Raw genomic sequence first — 25,962 nt, forward strand, 5'->3', positions numbered from 1 at the left:
TTTAATGGTCTATTTGTTTTAAGTAATACAGCAGAAAAAAAAAAAATTGATCCTTCCCTGTCCCCAGTAATTCCTAATCTGTAGTTTCTCTAGTATTTGCTACAGTCCTTACAGTACTAAAGTATGTGACAGTGGTTATAAGCTTTGTACTTTCACTTGTTAATGAAGGTAAATTATTTTACATTCTAGTACTTTGCTGTAATACAATTGTTTTGTTTCAATATTATTTGTAATTATATTTCCAGATATTCCTATTTCTAGTTTAAATCACTGTTGTAGTTCTTAGTATTAGATGTAATACTTTAGAACAAAATAGATTCCAAAAGTTTTTGAAGTGAAGAAACTGAAGAAACTGAAGAAACTGTTTATTTAAAAACATCTCTCATGTAATATTTTCTGTGTGGCTTTATGAATATTTTTGCTTTTGGTTTTCTGAAGTTGTAAATCCCTATCACAGCATGATTTGAAATTACATAGCTAAGAATTTTTAGAAGACTGTTGAGGAAAAAAAAGTACTGAAAATTTAGAGCCAGTATATCTGTAATGTTTAAAAAAAATAATAATTCTAATTATGATAAATTTAACCGTGTGTCTTCGTGGACATGCCTGGGTACGAGCGAGTTCTGATTAGTACAGACTACTGATAGAGCTGACAATCCAAATGTACAAAAATCTAGCTCAATGAAATAATTTACAATTTTAAATCTCCTCACTATTTTGAGGAAGACAAGCTAAAATGTGAATGCTCTGAAATGATTGTGCAGTATGTTTTGGAGGCATATGCGTTACATAAATGTAGCTGCTTTTCTGTATACATCTGAGAATTTTTGTAAAAGCATGTATAAGAAGGCAACAAAGTGAAGAAAAATAACAATTCAAAATTAATTACCTTGAGCTACATATGAAAATATTACGCCTACTGTCTAAATGTTTATTGGTTTAGCTTTAACATGCTATTAAACATGCAAAAAATATTTTTTTAACTTGTTAGAGCTCTGTTTGTTTTCTAACCTCTTGAATTTTAGATGTTTGGAAACCAAAACCACATAAGCGTGTTTTACATAATAAAATAAAATATTAAATGGAAAAAATGCATTTAAATTCTTCTTCCATATATATTTTAGGATACCTATGAAAAACTGCTAAATGTTCAGAAACATCAAGACCAAATGGCAGCTCAGGACTTGCCACCTCAGAAGGAAAAAAAGTATGTTTCCAGTTGGATTGCATATTGATATTATTTTTCTTAAAATGCTTCAGTATGTTGTTTTTGGCACATTTTGTAGTCTCCCATCCTACCTGCCTTTTATTGCATTAACCCATTCTCAGACTTTTTCCCTATTCCCTGACTTAATATTTGTATGCTAATTTCAGGTTGAAAGGTCTGTCTGTAATCTGTACGTGTGGAGTGCTCACTGCTGAAATAGGGAACCCCCAGCTATATCTCTTACTGTTCAATCTCTCTCAGCTCTTTTCAATGTCCTCTCCTATGTAAGAATTCAAAAGTGTGACTTGAAAATATGTAGAGAATATCCAGTATTCTTTGTCCATATATGAAGTTTCCTAATTATTTCTTTAGTAAAGGTTTTTGAAAAGGGTAGTAAGATTTTTATGAGAAAATAAGGCCTTTGTAAACATCAAATATGTTGCTTAACTGTTGGAAAAATCCTAAGGTCTTAAAGCTGAGCTTTTTGATAGTCTTTCATTAATTGCTGTTCTTGAGTATTTTTACTTACCAATGTTGAACTTGAAGAGCATCAAAATAGTTAATTCTACTATTTTTCTTCTAATGGCTTTGTACAGCTGAATCATCAAAGCTGTACTTATTTTAGAAAAGTTTATTTGGTTCGGTTTGTTGTAATATCACCATTAATGGTAATTGAATTCAGTTTCTCTAAGTTTCTCTTCTTTAACTTTTCTGGTGTGCATAGTAAGCTTTTCTGTTCAGTGGCTATGGCCAAGCTAAAAAGGTGTACGTTAACCAGAACAAGCTGTGAAATGCTATAATTGTTGGTTTCTCAGTGCATACTGTCAGGGTTGTCTTTGAAATGGATATACGTTTTAGAAACTTCACTTCTTAAGCTGTTTTCTTGATTTTTTTTTTTTTTTTAATATATATTTTACTCTTTTTGCAAGGATTTTGATATATTGGAATATGAAATCAAGCAGGTATCTAAAAAAAATAGATACAGCTAGGAAGATTTGATTTCAGTGCTTACCAATTTTTATATAGTTACAATTTAGACACTGGAAAAAAAGTTTTGATTTATGTTCTTGCTGTGTATTTTCTGGCCAGGTTTGTGTGCCATTCCAGTTGCATGTTGTGTTGGTTTGTCATTTCTTAATTTCAGCCATTTATCATTTATGTTAGGAAGAGAAAGTGTTAATTTGTTGGGATTATTTCCTTCTTAAATAATAGAAGTTCATGTTTGTTCATGATGTGTGTGTGTGTATGTGTATATATATATACATATGTATGTGTGTATATATCTATATATATATAGCATCCTATGAGCCACAGAATATTTTATTATAGATCTGTATTAGTTTCTAAGCAGACAAGAACAAATGATTTAAGTTTCTTGGCGTATGCTGCTGAAAAATAACCTTAGAGAGCTCAGCCAGTGGATTTACTGATGTGAAAAATGACCTAAAGGTAGTCAGGGTTGAAAGTTTTTGTTTTCCTCTTTTATGTTTGTAAAAACCCTGATAATTTAAAGGGTTTAAGGGATGTAGTACTTCCTTTGAGATTAGCCTCAATAATTTATCTCCTCAAGGTAGGTAGGGGGTTGTGGGAACTGTTTTTGTTTTTTTTTCCAGCAAACAATCTGTCGTGGACACACTGTAATATTAACTGAGGGGTAGGAACCTGATCTTGAAAGACTTAAGCTTATAGCTTTTCACACGTTTAAAATAAATAAATCACTGGCTTCACTGGAAGTAGCTGTACGTAAGTATATATACTATATACTTGAATCTGTCAGGGTTAGGTACTTTTTAAGATTCCTGTTAAAACCAGCACTGTCTCTAAGTAAACATTTCTTATGCCCTGACTCAGAAAAACATTAAAATACGTACTTCAGAAGTACTACTTAAAATCACCTTGAGTAGGAATGCTTTTCTGAATCAGAGCTTGTTCATTAGGATTGCTTCTTTAAAAAAAAAAAAAAAAATCCTACAGAGGTAAGAGAGTTGGCGCTTTGCCTTAAATTTACCTGATAAAGTTGATGTGTATATTTATGGTAGCATTCTGTTTTGTCAGACACTTCATACGATACATATTTCCCAACGATTTACTTCACGTTTGTTTTTTTTTTTTGTGTTAACATCTCTATGTGAGGCTGTTTTCTTAACTTCTGCTGTTTCTATCATTGGTTCAGTTCCTGTACTGAGCAGATAGAGATTATATAGTAGATAAAATACAGTATGGTTGTTATTGCTGCGTTAGTACCTTGACCATACTTACTGCAAGTGGAGTTTGGTATTGAACCAAAGAATTGGAGACCACAGGCAAAATTTTGTTGCTTTAGAATTTTTTTTACATCCTGCCTTTTGATTTATTTCTTTGCTGCTAATAAACCAAACCCTTCCTAGCAGCAAATTTTTCAAACTAAGTTTTAAGCTAAGGAGAAGATAGATTACTCTTGCAAGGGTAATCTTGCTCAATATCAGACTTCAATAATATGAATAATGTGTAAGTGAAATACATAATTTTAATTTGGTAAATTCAGTATGTGATGTTACCATTCCTTTCAAAAGATCTTTTAAAATCAGGCCTTTTTCTATTTACTATGGGAATGTGATCTGTATTCATTTGTGATGGAAAATATATTTCTGAGCTAAGACTGTATGTGTGGTCCTTTGTGATGTAACTCTAATTGCATGGTTAATTAAAGGGAGAATATATGTGATATTTTAAACAGGAACCTGGTTGGCAGCAGATGGCTGACTAAGACGGAATTGGAAGAAATGTTGTTAGAAAAACTGTCAGATGATGATGTAAGTAATTAATCCTTCTAATCTTAAGGAGGCTTGTGTCTTAAAAACATGGACTCTGCGTTTTTGGATACTGTAAAGGCATTACAGAGAGGCAGGTGCTCTTCAAAAGAACTTTATTCCCATAAAATGCATGTCTTACAGCACTACCACATTATTTTCATGTTGTCTTTACCCTATGTCCCTTTTTTATCTAGCATAATACAGAACAATTAAGGGTTTTCTACTGTTGCTTACATTAGTTAATTTTTTCTTCTGGTAGCATTGTGAGGCCTTGTCTCTTTTTATCTAATTGTGTTAATAGAAATGGAGCATAGTGACAGCTTATAATAGAAATAAATAGTCATTTATTCTAATTACAGATGAAAAACAGGGCTAGAACCTCTGTTCTTTATTTTAGGAAAAGGGTGAATGTTCAAGGTGGGGAAACACGATGGATTTGTGTAATGGTAAATCCGTAGAGAGTGTTTGACTGAATCTTAAGAAGGGCACAATAGAGATAGAAAAGTCACAGAGAAGGATGGTCAGAAATAAGGATTCCTTTTCTTAGTGATTGGCTACAGAATCAAATATCAGAAAGAAGATATAAAGCTACACAGATCTGTGGTCTCATCTGGGATAGCTCTTTATATGTTCTCCTTGATATGAAGTATGGGAGGAGAGAAGAGGATTTTTGTAGTTTTGCCAGTATCAACAGGCTGTATCAGTATCGAGATTTGGAGTACTTCACATGCTTCTCTAGGAATAAGACTATCAAGCCTGATAGTCATCCACTTTTCTTACTCAGAGTTTTTTCCTGCAATCCCGTAAATAGCATTTGCTTTTGTAACAGCAGGTTCAGTCTGTGTGGCCAACTTCAGTTCTCTTCTGGAAGCCTAAGCTTGAATATGATAGTACCAGAGAATGTAACACAGAGAATTTGAAGTATTTTTCCAGCTAGAAACAGTGCTGAATCTCTTTTCTCCTGTGGACAATATCATTACAAAATAGCATGGCAGCAGCAAATGTACCCTTTGCTCATTTGTCATCCAGAACAGTAACATCATATGACTTCTTGTCTATGAGTAAAGTGGAAAGGTCTTTGGCAGGTTCATGTCCATAAATGTAAGTTAGAAATTGCTGCTCTAAGTCCTGCATCCTGATCTACCCAGATTTCAGCTATTTTGCTCCTAGGGGATTGCAGATGTGTGTCAGATTGTTAGATAGAAGTAGCTTTTTGAATGATGTCAGAGTTCCAGGAACTATTGCTAAATTACAGAAAAAAAAATAAAAAAAATAATTTTGTGCAGAAACTTCTGGAAACAGACGAGAAAATACTTTTCATAACAACCGGTAAGTTAAGAAAACTTAGATGTGATATCTATATGAAAAATCCGTTTTAAAAGCTGGCATACCTTTACATCCTGTGACCTAGCTTATCTGGTACTCCTGCCGGTAACACTTCATAACAGGACATCCCAGCTTTTAGCACAAATGGGTTAACACAGTGGTGTTTACTCTTTAATCACATGTTGAAGAACTTCGGAGGGGGTGTAAGGGGGAAGGAGAACCACACAGTAGCAAAGGATAATTTATTTCAAGAGGTTGCCCTTTAAGTCAAGTATCTCTTGAATTTTTAAATAGCTTGATTGTTCGGTTTAAAGGAAATCATAAACATTAAAGCAACTCAGCTTGAACAGCCAAAGATAGATAGATAGGTATTTCCTGTATATATTATGAAATATAATCATTTAAGAGGCTCAGTTTAGTGAAATAAAATTATTTCCAAGTCAATGAATATGCTGACTTACTGAAAATGAGGTAAAAATCTTCTCATTTTGCCATTTTAATGACAACAAAAGAATGAAGACCCCCTCAATGTTTTCTTTTTAAAAGTGGGATGAACTTCATTCTAATACAATAATCCTGTGTTACAAAGGGGTTGGTGGTTATACTTTGAATTAAAGCTTCATTGTTGCCTGAAGAAAGAACCAGGTATCTTTAGTCACACAGCAAATGATGCATCTGCATGCTGTTCTTAAATCAGCATGTAGGTGCAAAAGTGTCATCTTGTCAGAAATCATCAATAAAAGTGAAGTAGGAAAGATTAAGTACATAAAAATAGAAAGTTTTAGCAAATGCAATTACACTTGCATCCTTTAATGAAGTCTTGTTGTCTACAGTATTCGAGATTTATTCAACTCTTACAAAAATTGGTGACGTCGCCATGTGGTAACATTGAGGAGAATTATATAAAAAAGTTTTCCAGAGAAATTTCCGCGCAATTGCAAAAAGTTGTTATTGAGCCTTTGAAGCATGATGACCGAGGAGTGGCCTTCAGCACCGGTGAAGGTAATAATTTCAAGTTGGTTGGTAATGCAGAATTTTTATCCTCTTCCCACTAATTTCTGTATAATATTCATGTATGTACAACAGAGTTTCACTATTTCTTCTTATATGCTTCTGTTTATATCGGATGTATAATTGTTAATTATGTTTTGACATACTAAGTTATGATCCAGCTTGGTTTAACAAAGTCAATTTTCGGCACAGTCTGTCAACTATTCGTTCTGATACAGTACTATCTCTGTAGAGAGGACCTCATTGTGCTGCACATTGTACAAAAAAAAACACAGACTTTGCTGTGAAAAGTTGACTGAAGATAAAAGGTGGGGAACTGGGGGGATCCCAAACACATACGGAGAATTCAGTGGATGTAATAGTGTTGTTGCATAGTATAAAAGTGGTGCGCTTAGACCACTAAGTAACCTTGATCATGAGTTTTGTAGGCAATTCAGGAAAAGAGAGTTTTGAGGACACAAATAACAAATAGGGCATTTCAATATTTACAAACAGCTGAGGAAATTGCAAAGAATTTGCAAATTCTTAAATTTTCAAACAAGTTGATGAACTGTAGCTAGCATTATGTGACAGAGACGGGAATCAGTCACTGGTACTGAGACAGAGGGGATATTAGAGAGAAGCCACGAGGGTCTGTGCATCTTCTAAACACAGGTGTCTTATGTTTTCAGTGAAGTGACACATGGAAGTGGAAGAATGATGCCATATGAGAGATTGACTAGGAAAACTAATGTATCAAAAACGTGTAGGAAAGTCTGAAGATTCTTCTTGGACAAAGCATGTGCAAGTCTGTGTATGCATATGCACACTTTATGCTGTATGTTTAAGAGGGGTGTGTATTCTTAAGCAGCAGGCGGAGGATAATAAGAATAAAAGTCTCAGCTTGAGGAGCAAGCAAAATGGCTGGTGAGCTCTGTTCTTGCTGGGTTAACTTCAAGATGATATGAAAACAAGGAGATGTGAAAGAGCCAAACTGGGATTTAATCCACTTTGGTTTTCAACAGTATCTTCAGAATAGTAGTTGCTAAAGTTTCATAAACAAGCAACCCATCTTAAGAAAAGCTATCTTTATAAGTTCAAGAACATTCTTGTGTCCCATCACCCCCCTTAATTAAGCAAAATACCTAATTTGTTTTATTATCACGATTGCTTCCTTTGTGCCACAGAAGATTGGTCATAGGCTTTAGCATAGAATTTGTCGTGTTTTATCTTGAAGCTAATGTGTTTACAGAACTGAATCGCAACTAGTAATTTCTGAGGAAACAATGCTAAATGATGCGTAAGCGTTATTTATATCAGCATAGTTAGTGTTAACCTTTTCCATGTGAATATTGTACCTTTGTATGACTGTACAAAGTCTTTAATATTAGACTTGGAAGCTGTGCTTATGGTAAACATAAGTGTTCAACAATCTGTTTATTTTCACACACGGTGACCTCACCAGGTCTAGAAAGTATCCTGACCTTCTTAATAGTATTGATTAAAATGCATTGAAAGCTGACTGTTCACTATCTGCATTTCCTTGCTTCCCCTGTTTTTTTTTTATTACGTTAGCTTCCAAAAACAAACATCTGGTACTGTTTGAAAGACTGAAGATAAGTTTAACTTCTTAGGTATTTGAAATTTTGTAGAATTTCGAAGGCACATAACAGATTGCTTTTAATTTCTTTAAGGTGAAAGAAAAACTTCAAGAGCTACTGTAATAGTTTATGACAATGGGACTGGAAAAATTACAGTGAATGGAATAGATGTTTTATTTTACTTCCCAGTGCTGCAGGACAGGTGAGAGCACTATGAAATGCTGTATTCTTAATGTACTGAAAATACGCCACCAAAAGTCATGCTATACTATTATTTTTGGTGCTGTATGCCACACAGTTGATGCTGTTCTTTTTTTCCTGTCTGTCTAATTTATGAAAATCAGTCCTGCCTCTCCTCCTAGTTTCCGGGAGTGAGTAGTATAAGAAGTGATAGGTAAGCCTTGCTCTGTTTCTTCTCCCCCTTTCTGCAGGGATGCAGAAACCAAGAACATAGGCTATTTGGATAATTCAAATTTTGGTTGCCTTAAAAAGGACTTGTAGTTTTATTTGAACAAAAAATAATAATCAAAGGTGTCAAACTTCCTAAGAGACTTGTGAATTGTATTCATATGTAATTACTCTGTCGTACAGTAATGAGAAGAAGCAAACAAAGCAAGACACTTCATATACAGCTTCAGATTTTGAAGATGTGCGGTTTGCTGTAGAGAAGACTTCTCAAAAGGGATATAAAGCTTCCTTTGTCAACCCTATGTGATTATTTCACGTTGTGGTTTCCAAGCTCAAGAATAGAGTGAGAGATTTCTCAGTCTTTAATATTCAGATCTTGGCAGCCATAGATAATTAGTGAGACAAAATTAATTGCAAAACTGATCTTCAAGTACTTACCATTGGCAGTTTGAAAATGATCCGTGCTATTAGTTTGCTTTTCATAAAATGGTTTAGGTTGGAAGGGACCTTAAAGCCCATCCAGTTCCAACCCCCTTACCACGGACAGGGACACCTCCCACCGGAACAAGTTGCTCAAAGCCCCGTCCAGCCTGGCCTTAAACACTTCCAGGGCTGGGACTTCTCTGAGCAACATATGCCAGTGCCTCATCACCTAAGAATTTCTTACTTATATCTAATCTAAATCTACCCTCTTTTTGTTTAAAGCTATTACTCCTTGTCCTATCACTACATTCCCTGATAGAGAATCCCTCTCCTGCTTTCTCGTAGACACCTTTTAGAAGGTTTCCCTGGAGCTTCTTCTCTCCAGGCTGATGAAGTTTATTTTAGTAGGACATTAGGGATATAAATGCCTTCCTGGATCTCTGTCTGTAAGTTAACCATGTTTTTGTATATACTATAATAGGAAAGGTACATAGTATAACCTTACATACATGTATATAATTTTATTTATTTTTTGTTTTTAGAGAACAGTTGTTGTTCCCATTCCAGTTTCTTGACAGAGTTGGAAAACATGATATGGTTTGCACAGTCTCTGGTGGAGGAAGATCCTCGCAGGCTGGTGCAATACGTTTAGCCTCTGCAAAAGCCTTGAGGAGTTTTGTGACAGAAAAGGAGGTGGAATTTATGAGGCAAGGTAGGAATAGAAATCTTATTTCCATGTTTCTTAGTGTGTTTATGGTAATTAGCTGAATTAATACAAGAATCATTAACGATCAGTGCAAATCGAGTAGGTAGTCCAAGTGAAACCTTGTATATTGTATGAATGGGATCTGAATGTAAAAAATAGTTTTCAGGTTCTTTCCTAGCTTCCTTTGGGTACGTTTTGGATGACGTGATTTTTTCCATCTGTTCCTGACCTCTGTTAGGTCAGTAAACCAGCTTATATTGCATCTACATAAAATCACAAAACATGCATGTATATTCACTATCAAATCTGGATCAGACATTTGAGAGCTATAGGATACTAAGATTATATTTTATTTTACTTGCATAGTTGCACCTTGTTCATGTTTAAAAAGATGTGTTCTCAAGCTTAAACACTGGAGTGTTAACTTTAAAAGGATAGTAATGAGCATGAGCATACTATATGAAACTAGTCAGACCGAAGGTGCTTCTTTTCTGTCTTGCTTTAGAGTTGACAATTTACCTAAACAAGGTAGAACTTATTTGGTACTCTGTTATTTGATACCTCTCAGTGATTAGATTCCATGCTGTTGTAGCAAATACAGAATTACAGACTGTGAGCTTTTAACAATGTTCTTTCTGGACCAGTGGGGAATACCCGTATGTATTACTTACAGGACAGTTACTGTTTTTCCACTCTGTTGCCATCCATGGAAGTGTTTGTGCTAGTATTTTTTAATAAGTTTCTCTGATTATAGTTCTTCAGTACTGACAAGTGTAACTTTCTGGGAATACTCCTGCAAATTGGCATTTTAACTAATTTGGTATCTTTAGGGAGATCAGTGTGATTCCGAACAGGTTTTGGACATTGCAAAACACAGTTTGGAGACCACTGTTGTAGAGTACACATATTCGTTCAAAAGCGGGTGCGAGCACCCCAGGAGTGCACAAGATCTACTGTGGTGCAGGAAGGAAATACTAGTACTTCAGTAGCATATGTATATAACTTGTAAATTGATGAATATACATAATAGGGGTGTGTGCTCTAAAATCTTTTACAGGTAGGGTTGTGCGACTAAAAAAGTTGAGACCGCTGCTCTAAAGGCTCAGAGGTTCTAAATGTGAACAAAGTTAGTTACCAACGAAAAATTGAAATGTTGGAGGATCTGATTAAATTCCTTTTAGCTTATTTTATCCTGGACTTTTCCCCTTGGCTGTCTTGAAACCCTCTATTGTCATGCACACGTACTACTCCTATAATATCAACTAATAACAGTAAACAAATGAGTGTTTCTCTGTGTTTTGTAGCTGGGCTGCTAACAGTTGACCCACGTGTGAAGGAACGAAAAAAGCCTGGTCAAGAGGGAGCACGACGGAAGTTTACCTGGAAAAAGCGATAAATCTGAGTATTTAAAGAAAGGCAGAATGCTCCAAGAACTTCAGAGGATATACAGTTATGATTTAGAACTGTTGTATAAATATATTTAGTAATAAAGACTTCTTTCCATTATAACTACTATGTTTTTTTTCTGTTTAAAAAGCATCTTTCTTTAAATTTATTTAAAATAACTGAAAATTTTCACAATTTGTTGCAATAATGCATTTTGAGTGCCATCTTTCCTTCTTAGTTGGTGGACTGTAGCTTTTTGAAAAATGAGTATGTTTAGTGACTCAACTATCTAAATTCTGGACTGCATAGGCAGCTCCTAGACAAGTGTCTGGAGAGTTTTGGAGTGTCACCCTTTTTGTTTCACAGGTGTCCAAAGATAAGTGATAACTTCCAACCTAAGCTATGCTGGAGTTGAGAAACTAGTGAGAAAGATGCTGACAATTGAGGGGATGTTGACAGTGGAACAGTCACAGAGGCTAACTTTTGTCTGTGGAAACAGTTTTCTCCAGGATGCCTCCCTAGGGTTAAGTGAGGAGTGATTCAGAGCAAATATCTAATTTTAGGTGCTCTGAATCACCCTCTGGAGGAGTCAGCTTTTTCTTCTTCCCCCCAAATGCAGAAAGAGCTGAAGGGGTTAGGCTGAAGTTAATCTTCTCCACCCTTTAAATCTCAAGAGGCCTGATCAAGGAGGCATGTTCTGAATATGGCTAATGTGCAAAGATAGCATTGGACTCTTCGCCAAAAACAGTCATAACTTTTTTAAAATCAGAAGCAGGAGGTGATGGCAGTGCTGCCCACCTCTTCTCTATAATTGTAGCCTTCCAAAATAGATCAGCGGTTACAGCACTCCCCCAAAAGTGCAAAACTTTGGTTTATTTCCATCTTCCTTCCTGGGACAGAGGTCAAATACATAGAGCTTCCAGGAAAAGCATATCCTTTATCTTTCCCATAGGAACTGGGCTACAGCAGAAAAGAACGTATGGTTCCTCAAGTCTGGAGAAAGCAGACAAAAAGAAATACAGCTCAGTAGTTCTAGCAACAGGGCCCTTTCTGAGTTTCTCTAAGTGTGAGAACACAGCCCTGCCTCATGTTGGTTGTAGCTTATCCCAAAAATATTACACCTCAGAGGTACCAAAAGGTGCTAGCAGGCCGCTGCAGCTGATAATAAATAGCTGTGAGTGATCTGTATGTGTCATTGTTTTCCCAAGCGCAATTCAGGAGGTGTCAGGGAATGCATAGATTTCTTGGACTGAATAAAACAGAGCAGGTTAGAAACTGGGTTTCAGTAGTCTGCATCCTTGACTGGTGAATTTCTGACTCCTGACTTCCCCAGAATCCCTTTGGTGGTTATTTAGAACTGTCGTTGTTCTGTGTTGTTTCTCAAGAATACTCCATAAAATTTGGGTAAGATTTCTCTGTAGAGTCACTGATGGCTTTCGTATCACTAAGCTAGTTGATCTCAATCAAAACAGTGACTTGTTCAAGTTGAATATAACAAACAGCTGAGGCAATTTACCTGGCTCTTTGAAGAGCAAATGGGGGCTATATGAGACATGTTTTACACTAAAAAAAAATAGGAAATGGTTTAAGTAGCATTTCTGCTAATTTTAAATCGCTAGTGTGTAGCGAGATAACTCTATATCATGTTTCAATAAAAGCTGTGACTTTAATAAAAGCATTCACTAAATATCCATTCAGGTACATAGGGGTTCTTCTGATGTTCTTACATACCAGATCGTGTATGTAGACACGTGAACTTAAATGAAGCACAGCAGTAGAATCAGTTTATCAGTCTGAGTCTGTTTTAATGTCTTGTTCCTCTCATCCCTTTGCAGTCTCATGTGTTTCAGGCTACCCAACGCGTGTGTGCCAAACCTCTTACTTGTCTCCCTGTGCCTCCAGACGTTTTGTCCAAGCAGTTTTCCTGATTTAAGTGTGGCACCAGATCTCCTTGAGTGGAGGTTGAAGCTTAGAATTCCTTGGGAAGACGTCCAAATGATACCCTGTGGGTTATACTATATGGGGGAAAGTATGAACCAGTTTTCGGGGACCTTTCGGTGAATGGTGTCACATCCCTCCACATGGAGAAAAGCTGTACTTACGGAACTAGCACTTAAAAACTAGTCATTAAAGGCAGGCTGCAATTCCACAGACGTGAATAAGTTTCTTGTACCAGCGTGGTAAGCTTGGTCCCCATCTTGCAGTCACTCAACAGCGGGGGCTGGTGGCGCTTCCCAATGTGTCCCTTGCCATCAGATTCCACACTGAGAAGTCCAAATCATTGCGAAGGTTAGTGAGAGCAGTGCTCTTGAATACCTGCCTGTCTGCCTGACTGCATCCATACCAGGCTGGTCATGTTTCACCTTTGAACTGCTTGCACTGTAGAGCAACTTTTCTTGCCAATAAGAATTCAGAAAAAGTATCCCGAATGTGACAGATGCTTATACTTAAAACATTAAAATGTTTTCTGAATGCAGGCGTAAGGAAGAAACAAACCGTCTGTGCTTTCTGGTCCATGTGTGTTGTGATTCATATGGACTTTTTTCCCCCTCCATCATACTGATGATTTGCTTTGAGGTAAGATACAGAAATTGGCTTCAAGACAAAAGAAATATATCAATAGAATTGATTTCTGGTAATTCTCACATCACCTTCTGGCTGGTGGTTCCAACAATAAAAAGGTATAAAGCTGTGTCTGTGTTGTATTAGTGCTGCTATTTTACCACAAGATGGAGCAGTTTGCAATCTAATGAAACTAGCTGTCTTCAAAAGTGGTATGTGCTTTGGAAAGAAATAATGGATCTTCCCTATAAATACTGATTTTTGTAACAACAGATTAATATAAGTGTATTGGATTTCTAAAGGGTAGATTCAGATTTTCTTCCAATTTTTTTTCTTCTGGCAAGAGAATCAAATTTTAGTGAGAAATAAATGAGAGAATACTAGTTTTCAGCAATCTAGTTTCAGAGAATAAGTAATACCTTCAAATGAGTATTTCAGATGATATGCTAAGAAATGCCGGTTGATGTGTGATCTCTCTGAAAACTGTGGAGATCTGATCTTACTTTGGTATTGCATAGTGATAATCCTGATGCATTTTGGAATCTGTTTAATGTGGACAGAGGGATTTTACAATATAGCTAACATCACATGAACATTGAGAGAATTTGTTCTTTAAAAAAAAAAAAATCATTTAAAGAATTTTTCCTCAAAGTTTATGTTTAAGTCATTGTCCTGTCTCTTCTGTAAAGGCCATAAGCAATATAAAAACAGGGAATAGTTTTATTATTTGCTCTGTAGATTCCTGGTTGAAAACAGTGAACACAAGCTAATGATGGTGATGAAATTTGCTGTAGCAAAAAATGGGAGATGCGCATTAAATTAGTGTTAATTAAATTAGTGGGGTGGAATATTTATCACAGTTTCAAACGCAGCACTTGAAAGTGACACTACACTTCAGTCTCCCAGTCACGGTAATCATACCCAAACTGTTTCAAATGATTAATGTGGATGCCCTGTCCTAGCATTTGGTGTCCTACTGAATGTCAAAGTTCAGAGGATGCCCCAATAATGTGAAAAATAGGCAGTGGTTGAAAAGTTAAGCTAAGTAACCGTTTTATCTCACTTCATTTAATGTTTCTCTTCTTTGGGAAGTATTGGATGATGATGCACAATGTCCTATACACATACCGTTGTCAGTCATCAGCAAGGGAAAATCTGTTTGTTTTTTGTGTGTGTATTTTTTTTTTCATGGTTCAGTGTCAGAAGAGATCAGCCTAGATTGAAAAACATGAAAAGGCAGTTTTCTTTGTGAATGTTACAGATATCACGATGGATTAATTCAATCTCTTCTGATTTATCTCTACTGTTGTTTTTCCTGGATATTTGGATCTTTTAAAGCAACTAACAACATTTTTGAGCTAGCAGAACTAAAAAGCAGTATGACTTTAGACAATTCAATTCACGTAAAGGTGCATACTGATTTCTGGAAATTTAACTAATATTTATTAGTTACGTATGTGACTAGTATGAGATTGCCAGCTTTGGCTAAGGAGAAAGGGAATTGGTGATGAAATCTGCGTTTTATCTGTACGGTTAGTTTTACAAAGTTCTTGCATACATAGAAATTAATTTTTACAGTACTGTGATAGTTTCTGTAGATAGGAACTCATGGGCTGGAGTTGGAAGCCAATGTGTTAATGAGGCACTGCTAGCAACCAACAGATATCAATTTTAGCCTGCTGAGCATCCCGCAAGCATCTGGATACAAATCACTGCCCAAGTACCTGCCTGCATAAGGAGGACAGAGGTATGGTGCGAGAGAAGAACAAAACATGGAAACAAATATGTGATAATAGGTTTAGGCTTCGTGTTATTTAGCATCAACCCTCAACAGCTATGTTCCTCTACAGAGGAAGTCTGTAGTTCCACGTGCTAAATCTTGAAGGCATTCGGGCTGTGCACTGACTGTTTCTGCACCATTTCAATGAATGCCATATTTAGATGCTGACAATACTCATCTGATAATTGATGTAAATTAAATGGTGTGCTGTGTTTCATTACCCTGGGTCCCGAACAGGTGAGTGCATCCTGGAAGCAATTGCAAGCTAAGAAGATAATACACCAACACTTTCTTCTGAAAGTGCCGTTTGTCCTGTGAGAACAACAAAAGCAAAATCTCCGCTGTTCCAGAAGTGGTGCCCAGTGCCTGCCTGCCTAGTTGCACTTCCCCTTAGTAACTGCTCTTTCTCATAAGGCAAGATGAGGCACGGTGATGCCAAGACAAAGGCGACTACACCAGTAGTACCAGGACAGAATTGATTCAAAAAACTCAAGCCTGTTTTGTACAGGCCTTATTTCAGGTCCCAGAATGGCCCTTCAGGATTTAGGTAAGTACCTTTTGGTAGTACCTTTTGAACTATAACCTTATGTATCTTGTATTTTGGATGCTGGATCACATATAGGCAGTGACAATTGCAAAACCTTTTAGTCAGCTCCAGTTAAATTCCTCAGAAATTAAAAGCTTGTTCGCTAGTGAGACCTTGACACAAGCGCTGACATCCATTGTCAGGGACGTTTTTGTGCCAAGGGTTCCTCTTGTATCTCACCTAAGACAGCTCTCTGGTAGCTAATGCTTCTGCTAGGAGGACAGATGAGATGTATTGGCTATAATCGTCAGCTCCCTCATAGATTTTCTTACCCTGTAGAAAAGTCACTTTGAGGCTCATTCTAAATCCTCCCCAACATTACCTTGAAACTCCATTAAATTTCAAAGATTAAGCAATCGTGCAGGTGTTTTTTTTTTTTTCCTCCCCTCAAAGTACATTCTTCCAAAGCTGGAGGACTTATTTGTACTCCAGTTACGAAGGACACTTAATGATTTTATTTGTCTGAAGCAAAATGAGAAAGGAAAACAACATTTAGAAAATTTCATCAGAAAAACTTTGCTTCTTTGTTGCTGTAGCAGAAAGATTACCAGGTAATCTCTGCTTTAGGTAGTCTCTGCCAGGTAATCTCTGGGTGAGCCGATTGCATCAGGTGTGCTGATGGAGTTGATACTGATGGGGCAAGCATGCAAAGCATGCACATGGCCCTCTGGAAGATTCATAGGATGCCTCAGACCAGAAACTTGCAAAAAGGCTGCCTCATAAGAATATCCCAAGGTAGAAAACAACAAAAAAAATAGGCAGGAGGCAAAATAAGAGCAGTTTGGAGCAAGGGCAGCAAAGGTGCTAGGACCTCCTGGCTGCTGAAGGCTGGGGAGGTGGGGAGGTGCTGGGGGGGGGGATGACACACACTATCAACACTCAGTGAGGCACCAGCTGAGGAAGAGATGGGTGCTGGTTTCTAGCACCTCAACCCTTTGGGACGTCTCCCCTCATTCATCCCGTACCCCGCTGCAGAGACACCCTCCAGAGGTGAGCAGGAGGCAGGGCAGCCAGGAGAGAGGGGCTCTCGCGCTTTGCACCAGCAGTGAGCCCCTTCCTGGCAGCAACGCAGCCGATTCAAATGCTATCATCCAGCAACAAAACAAGGATGATGGTGTTTCATAATCCGCTATAAATTTGGTTTTACCTCAAGGAGCTTATCATTTATAAATACGCTTCACTTCAGCATCAAGTCTATCAAATGTTTAATCTCAACTGTCAAGACTTTATCTGCTGCCTGAATTTGGCATCAATCTGATTGGTTTCTTTTGTAGAAAGCCAATTTAGGAATCAATTATATATTTTAATGGGCATGAAGACAGTTTCTCTTTGGTCATTGTAGTAGATTGCAGATTGTTGTCTGACATCACTCAACTGTGTAGCAAATTGTCAGAAAATGAAAACTCTTTTAGGACACTTAAAAATTTCTGTTTCAAAATGACTACTTAGCAGCCATTACAGCATCTTTATTGAAAAGTCACTACCCTCTTTACATCTGTACCTTTGGTTAGTTTCTTTCCCCCTTTCCAATTTTCTCCCAGCATCTTGCAGCTTGCCTATTATTTGGGTGTATAATTAGAAATCCATTATTATGTTTTATGGAGATGTAAAGAGTAGGAAGAAAGCTGCGTAACTACTTTTTACATAGAGCATGCAAATTATCCACCTTGTGTATTTTGGCTCTGAATGTTCAGCAGATGTAGTTTCATTTCCCTTGGATCTCTGTTTACCCATTTTTATTGCTAGTCATCAAGTATAGCAGCAAAAAAAATCAAAATAGGAAGGGGGAGGATCTTCCCATCAAAGCAGCTTAGCACACCCCAATTGCAGGGCGGTATCGACATTAATGTGCTTCACCTACACAGTGCTGTCTGTGGCCGTCGTTTGTAATAGATGGTCATGGAAACCGTAGGAGTAATAAATGCAGCATGAGAAAATGGTGACTGCCAAATCTGAAGAGTTGGGGAAGTGCTTTGAAGGGTATGATGTAAAGCGTTCCAGCCAGACAATATGCGTACTGAAAAAGGATGCAGAATGGGGCTTGGACTGTATCTCACAGCTCAGAAGGAGCAAAAACCTCTTTCCTGAGCCTGATTCTTCCAGATTACATTTCTTTTGGTCTTGCCCAAGTATAATATGCAGCCATGTGATACACTCAGGATCTCATCAGAAGTCAATGGAAATTTTATTGACTTTGTGAACCTTTATGGACTCTTATCCTCTGTTAGATCTAGTAGTATAGCACATCTCAGTTTGTAGGTTGCCATCCCTCCGTGGCTACTTCAGATTTGCCAGTCCAGGGAAGAATGAAGGGGGTTGAGGTTCACCCCTTCCCCACCTCCCTCCCGTGAGACAGAGATGTCCTGAGTCAAGAGGCTCCTCCACTCTCTGAGGTTGGTCTGGTGGGGCTCATAAACTCATAACGAACTCTGACTTCCCCTTCAGTGCAGCATTAAAAACCTAACTCCTTGAGAGAGCCGCCAGCTTTGCCATGCCTATAGAAAGTCCCCTGTTTAGATACCTATCAGCATTTCCTTGGGTGGTAGGACACTTCTACATGAGGATAGAGCTCAGTGCAATGGCCTTAAAGCAAAGATTACTTCAAACTGGCATTGGTGGTTAGGTCTGATACAAGTGGCTCAAATTTTTTTGGGGGTGGAGGGGAGTGGGTGAGGAGGTGGAAAGAGGTTGGCAGTGTTTGAGGTTGGAGCTGGCTTCAAAGGAAAGGAAGAGCTTCCTTACCGGAGGTATGACGCAGCTGCAGTACACAAATCACGACTGCACCTAACGCATGTTATTGTTACAGGCTTTAGTGGCTCAGTGTAACATTCTGATTATTACATTTTTTAAAATAAATAGGGCAACGTGTACCTAATAGATACGCATTTAAAAATGATATATTTTTCTGAATATTATTTCATCTAAATCTGTAAGCCAGTGACTGGGAAAAAAAACAGACACAACGTCTCTGTAATATATAGATTTTTTCCCCAGAGTTATCGCTTTGAATTGCTGCTGGTCTTACTTAGCTTTTAATTTCACATAACTGACAAAATAACACATTGCCCAAGAGTACTGACCTCTTTTAGTCACGGTAAGAGTAGGAAATAGATTGGGAACAATCAAACATTATCATTAAATGGTAAAGTTGTAAGTGATCAATATATTACATACACATATATAGGCACATAGGTATTTTATGAATATATTATATGCATTAGAACAAGCAATATGATTGATAGTTTAAGTTCTTACAGTGCTGCGCTGCGCTAGGACATAGGAAATAGTTGAGTCCTGCTCCCTTACAGAGCTTGTATGTGACTGCAGAGAAATGGCTTACAGCCTGACCACGAGCTGCAGGAGTTCAGTAATACTCAAGGAGTGTGAATGGAGTTGCACTGGATGTCTGTTTAGCTCTTGGTCTTTCTGACAGCATCCAAGTTTCCCGTAGAGAGTCCAAGTAAGAGCTATGGCCAGTTCGCTGCCTCCAGCAGTGTGCTCCCACGGGCAATGCACTTGCTCCGCGTAAGCTGAAGCTCTGCCTGAGCCGGATGGGTGCCGCAGTTACATCTCAGCACAGCTGAAGAGTGACCAGACAGCGTCTGTGCAAACCTGCCTACGTTTTTCGCTTCAGATGAGGAGGGCTGCCCTAACACTCTGGCCTTCCTTGAAGATGAGGGTGAACCTGGAGGCACTGGGGTCACCATGGCTGGTCACAGCCTTATCCTCCTGGGGACTCGGGTCACTTTAGCCAGGTACGGACCAGAAAGACTCCAGCTCAATCCTGTTCCACGTTATGGGTTGCAGGTCCAACAGCTGTAGAAATTTTTTTAATCACCAGTTTAAGAAGATATAGCTCTGGATACATCCAGTGAGTAGATCTGTTGAGGAAGCAGGTGCCAGTTTTCCATAGATACTTTTAAGAGCCAAATTGTGCTTGAGTGCTGATTTTTAGTTTTAAGGCAATATTGAGAATTTAAAAACCCTCCTTTTTTATTTATTTATTTATTTTTTATTTGATCCAGCTGGAGCTTGTACTTCCTCTTTAACTTTTTCTTTTATTATTTAAAATCCTTAATTATCTGAGACAAAATTGGTAAGGAAATCTGCAGAATCTAGGGATTCCACAGAGCTCTCTCTATAAACACTCAGGCTATTCACTGTTGCCAAATAGACATGTGCCAACTCTGAAACACCCACCCACTCTCTCCTTCTGCCGCAGCAAACTAATAAGCGCATTGATTACATTCATTTAAAGAAAAACACTGCTCTTTTAATCTTTACATTCCCTACGCTTTAGATTTTCTGATTACGAGAGATATCCTGTTTATCGCACGTCGAGTGGTGAAAAAGCTACTTGACACACCTCAACACACTAGATGTTTTAAAAGAATATTTTATAGGATACCAGCAAGTGGTAGTAGGAGATAATCATCGTTTCCTGCAAGCTGTTGTTGTACTGTTCGCAAGACGAACAAGAGGTCTCTTAAGTGTGGTTTTTGTAAAGGTTCCTTAAATGCCTCCAATCTCCACCGACAAAAATGTTCACATGCAGTTTCTCTCTTCCTTCACTTTCTTCTCCCCGCCCCTCCCATCCTAAAATCTGGAAGAACTTTGTTATAATACTGAGATGAACACGTGATGCCTATTTCATAGGCCTGTAGAAATCAGACATCACAATTAGTTATGTAGGTGTATATGTAGATTTATAAATATATATACGAAGGTATGGACCATATGTACGTGTTATACATGTATTGATGAAATGTACAGTGCCTATTTAAGCCAATCTCAACGACTCAAAGTGGTGGTTTTTAAATTGTTTGATTCAAAATCTGAAAGGAACAACCCAGCTCAGGTGTGAATACCTTTACAAATTTCATGTGCATGTATGCATGTGTGCATACAGACAAACTCACTTTTTCCCAGAAGAGCACTGTGGAAGTGGCCCTCAGGCTCCATCAGCTGTCTGTGCATCTGCAGTAGAGACCTCGTTGGGAAAGGGTCACAGGAGATGGCTCTTGGCCTCTGCTGAACTAAACTATGCTGGCAGCGAGCACACAGCCCAGACTCTTCCCTTCTGAAGAGAAAGGGCAGCCTTGCTTCCCCCAGCCCAGCTGGCCTGGTTTCTTTGAGGTGTGCTATTTCTCCGCTGCAACAGTGATGCAATTATAACATTAACATTTCAAGCATTTGTCCGTAATAATTGCCAAAATCTAATGTCAGCCTGCTGTTTTTAACAGGAATTTCAGAAAGGAGCCAGCAAGGCCCGGACAGAGAGTCCCCGTGGAAAGTCAACACATTCAACCAAAATTCAGCGCCAAAAATTGTTCTCAGAAACAATATATGGGACAGTCCTTGTGCTGAATAGAGTGTGCCAGGGAAACAGTAAACCACTGGTGATTGAATATAGGTAGATTAAGGAGGGCACTTCTGCAGGTATTATACGTGATTATGAATTAATGACATAAATGATGCTCTGCAAGTCAGGGAGAAGAGTAGGCAGAAACCAGCAGGCTTTGCAAAGTCAACTGTGGAGACTTGAACGGAGGCTCTGAGGGAGGGTGCTGTAGGGTAAGGTGAAGAGTGAAAGGTAGGACCCCGGAGTTACAGCCCACTTTCTGCTCTTGCATTAAACTGACAGATTTGGGGGCATATGATTTGTGAAACGGGGGAAATACTCAGAATCTAAGTTATGAACCATAACGCTGATTGATTTCCCATCACTTGAAATAACATACTTCCAAAGACAACTGATGGTAGGATGTCAGTTCTCTGCACTGAGTGCTGTCATCATGGAGCATACAGATTTGTGCCTCTGTAACAGCAGCTGCCATAACCCGAATAACTTGTGGGTCTGACACCATGTGAGTTCCTAAAAACAGCTCTGCTCATTTCTCACCTGAGCTGGATCCTTTAGGCTTAAAATTTTTTTGCGGTCCAAAGCCCTGCCTCCACACCATGCGGTTGTACCTCTGTGGCTGAAGTAGGGGTAGTATTCCCACAGCTTCTCATTCTTCAGGCCAACTCCCATTTATATTTCTCAGTGTGTGTGGGTGTCCTGAGTTATGGATACATTTTGGTAGTTTCTTTTAATGCAATTGTTTATTACTGGCCAAAACCATGAATACTTCTAAAAATATACCTTTTTTCCTTTTTGCTCTGTTGATCTATAAATTACTAATATGGGTTGAATTTTTCAGTTAAACCCAGCTAAAGAGAGATACCAGAATAAAACTATTATTTATTATTATTATTATTATTATTATATATAAGTGCAATCTCAATAGCTATTCTGGTAGACTTCTAAAGGCAGCATTTACTAAGAATTCTTCCTAATATTTTGACTGCTAACCATCTTTTCTCCCCTTAGAATAGCTTTTCTAATGGAACAATTCAGAAAAAGCACTATCATCATATCATAATGTACTGTGACAAGGACTGTTCAGCTTTACTCTTTGGCATTTAATGTATTCTCAGCTCTTCACTGTGGCTGGCAAGGGTGACTTATGCAGCCAGTACTATAGCTAAGAAGTGTGGGAGAAGTAGGGGGAAAAAAAAAAGAGATTCAGGACTAATTGTTGTAAAACATCTGTTTTCCACCAGTTTATAAGATATGTGTGTTTACATCTGGCATCTTCCAGCAGAAGATACCAGTTAAAGACTACTATGATACACCTTGGCAAAGTTTCTGTAGATTTTACAAGATTTAGAAGAGATCATCTCTGTCTTTGAAAGGAACAGGGCAACTAACTCGCACAGAAACCCCAAAAATACAGAAATCATGGCTCACTGTACAGAGATTTTTTTTCTTTTTTTTTTTTCTTTTTTTTTTTTGGTAAAACATAGTTTCCTTCCTGAAGAAAATTTTGTTTTGTTGTTTTCTGGATATCAACTACCTAGTTGTACATTTGGATCTATGTCACAAATAAGGGACTTGTAAAGCTAAAGAATATGCTACATTTTCAAGTGCTGAGGAGGAGCCCTCTAAAGGACTCAGTAGAAATTGTAAAAGCATTTCTCTGAGTCCAAAGGACTTGAAAATAATTTTTAAAAATACAGTAATATGCTGTAAGACCTTGTTCTTCTTGACATGCATTTTTGTTGTTTTTCCTGTTGAGACATTCAGCTGTAGTGATCCTTACAGGGAGGATTCCCAGAAGGGCTGAAATCTTTCATATCTTATTGCTTATGTGTTTTCTTTTCTTGACAGAAAGATATGAAATAGTTGACCTTGCCCAGAGCAATATCGTTAAAGCTAAAGAAGATGACACTTGGTGTTGGTCAGGAGATGTCTAAAGCACTTTCTGAATACTTACGGAGCACTAATAAAAAGGCAATTGAAAAAAATGTGATGCTACCCAAATAATGCTTCTTGGCATTCTTGGCTTCTTTTAACATGGATTTATGGGTGTATTAATATGCATGTTAAAAAAAAAAAAAAGGACTGCTTTACATCTCATAAATTCATCTTATTTTTTATTTTTTTTTTATTTTTATCATATAATTAATGACATTCAGACAAATTAGACTAGAGAACCTTTGTCTGAGGATATACTGAAGTGCTTTTGGTTAACACTAGTGCTTGCCAGGTGACCAGTGGAGGTCTGTCAGGATGTTTTATCATTCATATCAAATGTAAGAGAATAGGCAGAGCCCACCGATACTAGCTACAAACTGCCAACTGCATTTCAGCACAGGTGAACCAGGAACCAGTAAGGGCTAATGAAGGTCAGGGAGAAAGGGGAGTGCTGCTCGTACCATCCGGAGACTTTGGTGGCCAGCCCAAAAAAAGGTCGGCTGTTTAAGGACTGAGATGCTGTGAATAATCCATGAAAGCACACAGAAGACAGACATGGAGTACCACGTCAGATAACGTGGTTCTAAAAGAAACATTGATCATCATTTTAGGGAAAATTCACAGGCAGTAAGGGCAAATTCTGATGACTGAAGTGACCACAGTGACCAATTTAGTTGTCTCAAATACAGTGTTGTATGAATGAATCCAATGTGCTCAGCAGGGACTACCAAAACTAGCCAGTGGGTAAAGCTGAGGAGAAAAGCACAGCTTAAAGACTATCTTTTAAACAGCCCTAAGGAATAGGCCCGCAGGGGAATATTGGCATTAGACTTCGGTTCAGTACCTAAAATTAAGATTCTCTATTCTCCTGTCCTTCCCTTTAACTTTAAAGTTGCCAAAAAAAAATTTGGAGGATTCACATCTCCTTTAGCCACCCTAGAGATGCACGATTCATCAGTCAGACATCTTCTGTGTATGTGGAAAGGGGCAACTCCAGAAGGCAGTTTTTCCCACCTCATTTAGGGTGTGGGGCTGTGGGATCTTTCACCCCACCAGAGCAACAGCAGTCCTTCTAAACTGCTTTTCCTGCTGGTCTGTGGATCCCTACAATTTTTCCAGTAGAGCTGAAGGCCCCATCCCAAGATCCCGTTATCAGTCTGATAGCAGGCATGTTTTTTAGGTTCACGGCTTCTTTCAAGCAGCCCACAGATCTTCAGGGGCTGCCCTCCTCAGGTAGAGCAGAGGTTTAAAGCCAGGTCTCTCATACAGATTGAGCACCACGGCCAAGAGTATTCACAGCTCTTCCTAGCTGGGCTTTGTGGGCCTGTGAGCAGTCTCCAGGAGATGGATGATGGAGGAGGCCCTGGAGCTGAGAGAAAGGAGGTCTGACCAGAGCAGCTGCCTCATAGGGTAGTTTGCTGTTCACCAAAATCTTAGGTGCATCTAGTGTTGGGTGGCTGTGCCCATGTTTTCTGATACAAATATGGGCAGGTAAGAACTGAAAAAATCACTGTTTATCAAAGGGGAGTGAACATTTCAATTTCAGCATTGGGTGTCTAATCAATATTTAGGAGACTACAATTATTCATCATGTTAATCTAGCCCCAACAGTCCTCATGCCATGGCAGAGCAAGAGCAAGAGAAGGAATTGCAGCCCTTGCAAGAACAACACTCTACTTCGGGCAGTTTTCCTTGTCTGCCCAATGGTTAGGTGGAGTTTTTCTTTTTTTAATCCAGCTCTACTTTGTGCTTGCACAGAATGGATAATTCCGAGAGGGGAGAATAACCTCATAAATATGATTATTCTCCATTCCGGATCGCCTTTTTTCCATGATGCGCTGGCTGTTGTATGTATTTTTGCCCACACATCAGAGCTTTGCTAGACTGGAGTGCCATTCACAGCACACTTCCTGTCCTGGAGATTGTGTTCAACACAGATGGCTCTTTATCGCTAAGTATATGTGAGAGCTAAATTGAATGTGCTCTCTTGTCTAATATTTAACAAAGCACATTTAGTTAATGACTAATGTTTCATTATTGCAGGAAGCTTTTAGTACCAAAAGGTTAAGTGGTTCATTTGAATATTGCCCGAGTATCTTTGCCCTGTCAGGATCTTTTTCGGGAGTTAATTTGCTATTGTTGTGATCGTGTCTGACAAGTGGTGGGTAAAAGGAAAGGCAGGTTATGGGGGTCTGTTTCCATGACATAATTTTACCAGTATTTAGCAAGCTGGATTTTACTCAGCTGAGCACATCTAATTTGCATGGACCCTTATTCAGGGATGAAAAGCCAGATTCAAGCATAGGCCATCCTCCACTGGGAATTATTTACATGTGAAGCAAAGGACTTGGGAGAAAGGGATGAAAAAGCGGGCAAAATTAATGGAGCTAGAAGAGGTTAATGGAGCTACCAGAAGAGGTTTGCTATGCATTCAAACAGGTAGAGGAGTAGGTTTAGGTATTATTGTTAAAAATAAAATTGTAGCAACTGAGTAGTAGTAAAGCATCGTGGAAATGAGTTTCTGCTACACTGATATTAATGATGTAAACTGCTTGTGATCTGGTCATAAAAATGTATATATACATATATACACATATATCTATATATACACACACATATGTATATGTGTGTATGTATATATATATATATATATTTTTTTTTTCTGATAAGAAAAAAGCCCCCTTGTTACTTTGTTTAGACTGAACTCTCAGTTCTCTGAACGAGTTTTTCAGTGGAAATCAGAATCCTGGTAAACCAGTTCACCACATCTTTTTTTTTCTCTCTAGTTTGTTGAAAAGAGAAACATACATACGCACCAAGTCTACACCATCCCATTTTACTGTTTTCCTGGATGGGTGCAGCTTGTGAAGCTGACTTCTGAGCCCTGCAGTGAGA

At 38.2% G+C, this 25,962-nt stretch overlaps 1 protein-coding gene across 1 annotated transcript in view; it reads left to right on the plus strand.

The window, feature by feature from the left end:
* MRPS9 (mitochondrial ribosomal protein S9) overlaps positions 1-10,962 on the plus strand; it is a 30,517-nt gene extending 19,555 nt beyond the window's left edge. The window contains exons 6-11 of the mRNA XM_080602315.1: positions 1,125-1,207; positions 3,924-3,999; positions 6,159-6,327; positions 8,010-8,118; positions 9,290-9,459; positions 10,758-10,962. Coding sequence (XP_080458441.1) covers positions 1,125-1,207; positions 3,924-3,999; positions 6,159-6,327; positions 8,010-8,118; positions 9,290-9,459; positions 10,758-10,849 — 699 coding nt within the window. The 3' untranslated portion in view covers positions 10,850-10,962. The remainder of the gene's footprint in view (positions 1-1,124; positions 1,208-3,923; positions 4,000-6,158; positions 6,328-8,009; positions 8,119-9,289; positions 9,460-10,757) is intronic.
* Positions 10,963-25,962: the final 15,000 nt, after the last annotated feature.

The sequence above is a fragment of the Anser brachyrhynchus genome, assembly GCF_964034855.1.
Source record: "Anser brachyrhynchus genome assembly, chromosome: 1".
Classification (NCBI taxonomy): Eukaryota; Metazoa; Chordata; class Aves; order Anseriformes; family Anatidae; genus Anser; species Anser brachyrhynchus.